Raw genomic sequence first — 7,943 nt, forward strand, 5'->3', positions numbered from 1 at the left:
ATTAACATAGATTTCTCTGCTTCATTCACCTGAGTTCTAAGTGATAATATATGAAAATGCTATAATTAATTCATTTTGCTGCTGATTGGAGAAAATCTCTATGCCTATTATGAGTACCACTATAGTGAATTACTCAAAGGATTATAAAACATAGCTTTTCAGATAACTCTGCTATTGATTAGTAATGCTTTTAGGCAAGTTACTAGTTCTTTTTCTGGTCCTAACATACTAATAATACACCTCAGGGTACCACTCCAAGTCAGTGGTACCAAATGGTGTAGAACATTTTCTGTCTATAATAATAAGATTTTGATGTTTTTTCTTAAGTTCTGAACCCCTTTCCATATAAAAATATATTCAAATTCATTATAAATCATGTAATGCATAGACCCAGATACAAATATTTTATAAAGAGCATAAGATATTCCAGACTGTACAACAGTAGCAAAAATATGCTTACCAGTTTATAAACAGTATTTCTTCTTTTTATGAGTGCTTTACAAAAAGGGTGTATTTAGCAATATGCCTTATATGAATAAAGTAGATATAGTGTCTTCTACTTGAATCATAGTGGCTTTTAAATGGATGGCAAAATTTTATTGTCCTTATAAAAATGTATTCCAATAGGTTGAAGATTCTAAAAATGAAAGTATTGAAGTTGCAAAAATCTTTTAAAATTGCCCATTCTTTATCAGAAGGTTCCAAAGCACCCAGCATGAAACCAAAATTCCATTATTCATTTATCATTCAATAATTCTTTTCTTTGTAGTATGAATTATTGTCTTCAAAGTTTCTAAGTCTACATATTTTTCTCTGTAATCATCACTGAGAATATAGATCTTGGTCTTGTTTTCAAATCTTTGGTGTAGTTGTTTGGTTTTGATTGTTGTTGTTCTTTGTGAGATAAGAGGCTGCCCTTGAACCTCCAATGATTGTCTAATTTCTGAGTACCATGAGTCCAGGCTATGCCACTACACCTGGTTACAAAATTGTTTAGCTAGCAAGTTAGGGTATAAAAGAGAATGATCAGAATTGTTTAGCTCAGAATGATTAAATCTAATTTATTCTTCAATTCAGATATTTTTGCATTAATTTTAGTCTGAAACAATGCATAGTTTAGATGGAGATTTTTCTAAATTGTTGTAGTATCAATTCTTAGACTCTTTAAAGTACAAGCTCATTGTATGCCTGGAGCATCACCTATAGGAAGGTCAGGATCCGGGATTTTAATTCTGCGTGGTGGTTCTTTTTGGATTTGACCAACATTGTTTTTTAGAGTCCTTGGTGAATTTTTACAGTCTCCCTCAAATCATTGTATGTTAATCTTCATTGTTTTTTATTATTTCATTTTGTGTATGTGAGTGTTTTGCCTGTGTGTATGCCTGGTGCCTCGAGAAGATCAGAAGAGGGTGTTGAGTCTGTGTACTGAAGTTACAGGTGGTTGTGAGCCACCACGTATGTAGGGCTTGGAACTAAATCCTGGGTCCTCTGCCAGAAAAACAAGTGCTATTTATTTATATATATATAGTTTCATATATATATATATATATGAAAATATTTTATTTTATTTTATTATTTTTTATTGATATATTTTTTATTTACATTTCAAATGATTTCCCCTTTTCTGGGTCCCCACTCCCCGCAAGTCCCATAAGCCCTCTTCCCTCCCCCTGTTCCTCCATCCACCCCTTCCCACTTCCCTGTTCTGGAATTCCCCTATACTCTTGCACTGAGACTTTCCAGAACCGGGGCCCACTCCTCCATTCTTTTTGGACATCATTTAATTTGTGGATTATGTCTTGGGTATTTAAAGTTTCTAGGCTAATATCCACTTATCAGTGAGTGCATACCATGACTGATCTTTTACCTCACTTAGTATGATGTTCTCCAGCTCCATCCATTTGTCTAAGAATTTCATGAATTCATTGTTTCTAATGGCTGAATAGTACTCCATTGTGTAAATATACCACATTTTTTGTATCCATTCCTCCGTTGAAGGACACCTAGGTTCTTTCCAGCTTCTGGCTATTATAAATAGGGCTGCTATGAAACAAGTGCTCTTAATGCTGAGCTACCTTTACATAGCCAGACGGTTATGTCTCATCTTAAATATTCCCCTACATATTCAGGATATTTGGTACTATCTTACTTGGGCTTTTAATCTTCTTACTTAACTGGCGTATATGAGATAGTTTCTTTTCAGTACTGAACCTAAGGCCTCATGCATGCTAATATGCTGTATCCCAGCCCCTTCAGAACTTTTAAGTGTAACTTTGCATCTGATTGTTACAACAGTTTTAACAGTCAGATTTGTTTATATCTGGTGATTTTCTTTTGACTTGAACCTTAAGATTTTCAAGTAATTTATAGTGACCCACAAAGAACTGCTTTGTTTTCTTTCCAGCAGCTATAGTTCTTGTTTAGTGAACGTATTTTATTTATAAAATACATTTAAGAAATATTTTAGGCATCTACCAAAAATGTCAAGCAAGTAGAGCCTTATTCTTTATAATAACTTCCCCTTTAATTTGAAGAAATCAAAATGTTTAAATGATTAAGCTATAATATATATATAAATATATATATATATATATAAATATATATATAATAATAAAGCTATAAGAAAATATAGCTTCAGTTGCAGTTGCTTTGACAGTTCCAGGTTTGGTTTTCGATACTTAGGGACTGAAAGAACTGTTGGCTTCTTACACCGTCTGATGGGTTAGATAGGTAAGCCTTCTCCACAAGTTTTGATGCTTCAGGATTTTAAAACTAGTGTGACTTTGTGACATGTGGGATCTGTGCCACTTATTAACAATGTCCCCTTCTGTTGGTTTTTAGGGTCCTGGTTGCTGTTCTGATATTGCAGTTTCTTTTCACTATGTTGATTCTACAACTATGTATGAATTAGAATACCTCGTTTATCATCTTCGTCCATATGGCTATTTATATAGATATCAACCTGCCTTACCTGAGAATATACTAAAAGAAATTAATCAAGTAAACAAAAAGGAAGATACAAAAATCAAATTAGGCAACCCTTGAAAGCAGACCATGAGTGGACTGAGGTTGAATGGTCTACATTGCACTGAAGGACTCCTGCCTTTCTGACGGAACACTGAAATCCCAGTGAGGAACTCATCTGAAGTGAACATTCCATATAGAAATCCTTCAAACAGATGACTATAAACTGAAGCATTTAAAGAGCTGTGAAGTTTGCTAAAATGTGTTTTGATACAGTAATATATAATTATAAATAAATATATATGAAGAATTTGTGTTTTTAAATGGTGACAGAAGAGCTAGAAAGACTCTGTTTCTGACTGTTCCTGACAGTGTATGTTGTTATCATTAAGTTGGAGTGATTAGTTTGTTATCACCTTCTGCACCACGCAGGTTAGAACACAATGCTGAACAGATCTGCCTTAAAAAAAGAAAGAAATACTGTTGCTCAGTATTGTTTTCCAGCTAATATGTATATGCTACAAACCAGCCTTCCAATTGCCGAGTGAAAACTTCTCTGTGATTATATTATTTATAATTGGCAGTGTTTCCTCAGAAGAATTTAAGAAGAATGGCACTTACTCCAAAGTGCGCTAATTAACCACATTTCCAATTTTATGGGCCTTCACTACATTAAATACTTCTATATATAATCAATCTTATACCAAGTCCCATTGTCTCCTTTTGAAATGTTTGACCCTGAATACTGTTTTCACTATTAATGCTTATTTACTCAAAGCATTGACAGCATTCTGTAAAACATACATTTTGAAATATTTTGTTCCCAGATTCACCCATTTGTAATTGTAGGTAACAATTAAATTTAATGCTGTTTGGACAAGCTTTTCTTGTATTACTACCACTCTCAGGAATTATTGATTATTTAGAAGTCTTTCCCAACTACATAATTGTTCCTTTTATTTTCATCCTGTGGAGATGAGACTTGTTTGTGCCTTTCATAACTTGTTTAAAGCACTTTTAAAAATAATGTTTTTGTCTGATGTGGCAGGTAACAGTGGCAAATATTTTTGAACTCAGTTTTTGGCCAGAATTAATCTAAAACACAAACAAGTAAAGGATACTTAAACAAGCTAAAATATCATATACTTTTTGAATAACAACATATTTCCTGCTGACTTCTTATTTGGAAGCAAGCCTTGCCAGCAGTAATTCCAACAGAGCAGAGTCCCAGTCAGACGACCACCACCAGAAGCAATCTTTATCACTCTAACGTCACTGGCTGCTTAAGAGCTTCTGAAAGGATAGAACCCTAACTTGGTTTTGCCATCATCAATACTGAATGTAGAGCAGATTTGACAGATTTCCCATAAAATTATTTCTAATTGTTAAAGATTTACATTTCATTATGTTAATTTCGCCTGAATAGTATACCACTGAATCTATAGCTTGGCCCAATAATAAATATAATTTATACTTATTGTGCCAAAACCATAACCTTTACAGATGATATACGTTACAGGATATTTATTTCATTCACTAGTTATGGGTCACTCTGTCCCTGTAATAAAAATACAAAGTCAAGTTTACAAATTTCATTTGGTTTAGCTTCTTATGGTGGTGCCATCTACCAATATCCTAGGCTTTTAGTCTCTTTTTGTACAGCTCTTTACCATGATTTGGATATGAATTTGTCTGTATTCCATATGTGCTACTCTTCTTTACTAGCAGAGTAAATGATTAATCCTAATCATACAAAATCCTTAACATGTCTTCATAGGAAATGAAGGCTGCAATGAACCTGGGCTGCAAAGTCAGACAGCCCAGCTTTTAGTCCTCCTCCATCACTACGTAACCTTGAACAACTTACTTAATTTCTCTGGGCCTCCATTTCCTCATCTATACATTAGGGATAATGATACTACCTACCTCACAGGACTTTAATGAGGATTATAGAAATGAATATACATAAGCTTATTAGAACACTGTCTGGCTCAGAAAAGGGCATGATTTTAAGTATAAGGTCTTATTCTGTTACCTTGGAGGGTAAATAATTTAATTAAGATGAATGAAATTATCAAATCAGATCTAAAGGAAATGTCTTGCACATTTCTTATAATACAGAATATGTGGTATTTATCTAATGCCTAGTGTATGCCAGATATTGCTCTTACTCTACATTTGTGTTAATCCTCATAAATTGGGTGTTAGTCCCATATCATAGGTGAGGAGGCTGAGGCTCAAAGAATTCAAGTAATGTTTCCACTGTCACAAAGCTAGTAAGTAAGAAGGCTGGGATCTATAATCAAAACCTGTGTGTTGTTTGTATTATGTTAGCCTTAGGCTTAGTCATATGAATATGTGGAATTACACACACACACACACACACACACACACATGTATGAATAGTACGTAACTTCTGGAACTATTGGCCAGTAAAAGTCAAAATTGGTCAAACAGCTAAATGGGTATGTTGATTGTTAAATTGTGATTCTCATACTCCAGCTATAAGTTTATTGAGATGGATCTCAAGGTTTGAGGTTTAGCATGGGGTCCTGGAGTATGCATTCTTAGCAGATACCTTCTAATGAGAATTAGTAAAGCACTGCTGAGAGCTCACCCCAACCTGGACCTAAGTCAGAAACTCCAAGACAGTTTGGTTTGAAAAAGTAATTTTACTAATTCTATTTGAGAACCATTGCCTGTTTACCTACATGATTTTGGTGCAAATAGTCTTTGGAACACACTCAGGATTTCTGCCCAGGAGAGAGGCATTTTTCAAAGACTCTGAAACATGTTTTAAATCAGTGTAGTCCAGAATCATACTATATTAAAAATAAAATCCTGTAAAATTTAAAGAGTCTGTGCATCATTGGGTTGGGCAAAATTCTTTACTTCTCTATAATGGCTATTACCAGGACCTTAAAAATCTATAATTCTACAAATTTAGTCATTTCACACTAGTAGAAAAGGTTCAGTGAGTACTAATATGTACATATGATTTCACTAAAACATATGTAAATGAATATCATGAAAATGTCCACTAGTTACTGAAATTTGCAATAGAAATAGAAAAATGCTACTTATAATATGCCAAGTATTTTCTGCTAATTTATACTATCAGTCTAAGTTTTGCCACTTTTAAACCCTATGTACCTATCCTATGATCTAATGAAGCAAAAAATTTCTCCCAAATAATTGGTAGAGCACATTAAACAAAATTTTATGGTGAAATGATTAATTCACTATCTTAGATAAAGATCTCTGTCATATGAATAATTGATTGTAGAGTGGTTTCAAGTCAAGACTTTTAATAAAGTCATGTTATCTATTAATATGTTTGCTTTTCTAGTGGGTAGTTCATAAATACAAAGCAGGTTTTTGCCCCAGAGTTTTGACTGTTTGAACATATCTAAATTTCAGAGGATCAGTTTTGTTACTATAAAAGGATTCAAAAATAAATCACTGACTACTTCATTCTATGTCTTGAATGTGGTAATTGGGTTTGAGCATTACAGTGTTTGCTAACTTGTTGTTTTCATAGTTGTTTCTTGAGGTTTGTTTTGTTTTGTTCTTTTTTTACACTCTTAGCCTGTCAAGCTGTATTGCTAGATTAAGGCCCTGTTATACTTGAAAGACATCCCCACTTGGTTTGTCAGATCCTACCTAGCTTTGTTCTTGCACTTTCAGTTTCATTCTGTTTTTGATAGTTCCTTTACGCTTAACTTCTAGCTACTTGGAGTGCTGTCTTCTTGCAGTTGATTTGGGTGATCAGAATGTTTATCATTTATGATGGTTTTATACCTAGCACAGGTTTCCCATGAGACTCAATCCAACAATAGTCTGCTAGCTTTCAGGCTACTTGCCCTAATTGAACTTGTACAACCTAAAAGAATTCTACATCTGTAATTAAGACAGCAAAGTTATTTACCCTCCTCTTAAAAGCAAAAGGCAAACAGTGCCTTTATTTCTATTGTTTTGTATTACAACTTATAGAAAAAATCATGAGGAATATGGGAGACAAGCTGTGGTATATGTTACACTAATGTAACCTCTATTGATTAAAGATGACTTACAGTTATATATCAGAACTGTATCAAAATCTTAACACCAGTGGAAATGAGAACTTTGTACAGATTCTCTTTAGAGAAGCAACTGTAAAAGCAGCATCAGAGTTGAATGCACTTCATTTCAACTCCCTTACCTCTTTTGGGTTTTCAGTTACATTAATTAAGTTTGAGTAACTTGCAGGGCTCTATAAATTAATGATCTACATGAAGTGTATTATTAGAGGGAAACTAATCTTACTGCTAAGCAGTGTGTTGTATTATACAGTGAATGTTTGTGTTTTGGAATTTAAAAATTATTTAAAGTAATAGTGTCAATGAAGGGTTTAAAAATGTCTGGTGACTTGCTTATTTTAAGTGATCACCATTAAGTCAGAAAAATGTATTTTTAAATGTTTTTTAAAGTGCCTTTTGAGAATTTTTAAACAATTGATTCAAACAACTGCATAAAATAAATTACCATGTTCAAAAATTGCTTTGTCTGCCTGTTTTTTAACTGTCATAAGGGGATGGTTTGGGGGATTTTTCTATCAAAGCCTTTTCTTTTTTTATAAGCTTTCATAATTGTTCTAGAGTATATGTTATATAAGGCAACAAAATATCCCACATGTGACTTAGAATGATGCATGTTTAAAATTAGAATATCTACTCACTACAGTCCTACAGAGAAGGGTAGTGGAGAGAGGGGCAGGATAATGAGAGACCGAAAAGGGGAGAAGAAAGACTGCTGTCTTATTTTTACCTTTCCTATAAACTGAGGAATCTGTTTATTCAATAAATAATTGTGCCAAGAATCAGCTAGAAATACAGTTGCAAGCAGGACATATAGGCTCACTGTCATCCAGTGTGTCATTCTAGAGCCAGGAAATTCATCAGAATGAACATTTAACAAGGGAAGTGATATTAGGAAAATAA

The 7,943-nt window shown here is 33.6% G+C and overlaps 1 protein-coding gene across 2 annotated transcripts in view; it reads left to right on the plus strand.

The window, feature by feature from the left end:
- Positions 1-7,502, plus strand: part of C1galt1 (core 1 synthase, glycoprotein-N-acetylgalactosamine 3-beta-galactosyltransferase 1) — a 35,950-nt gene extending 28,448 nt beyond the window's left edge. For both annotated transcript variants that reach the window (XM_052173227.1, XM_052173226.1), the window contains exon 4: positions 2,842-7,502. In XM_052173227.1, coding sequence (XP_052029187.1) covers positions 2,842-3,045 — 204 coding nt within the window. In that variant the 3' untranslated portion in view covers positions 3,046-7,502. The remainder of the gene's footprint in view (positions 1-2,841) is intronic.
- The last annotated feature ends 441 nt before the right edge of the window (positions 7,503-7,943 follow it).

The sequence above is a fragment of the Apodemus sylvaticus genome, chromosome 2, assembly GCF_947179515.1.
Source record: "Apodemus sylvaticus chromosome 2, mApoSyl1.1, whole genome shotgun sequence".
In the NCBI taxonomy this organism is placed as follows: Eukaryota; Metazoa; Chordata; class Mammalia; order Rodentia; family Muridae; genus Apodemus; species Apodemus sylvaticus.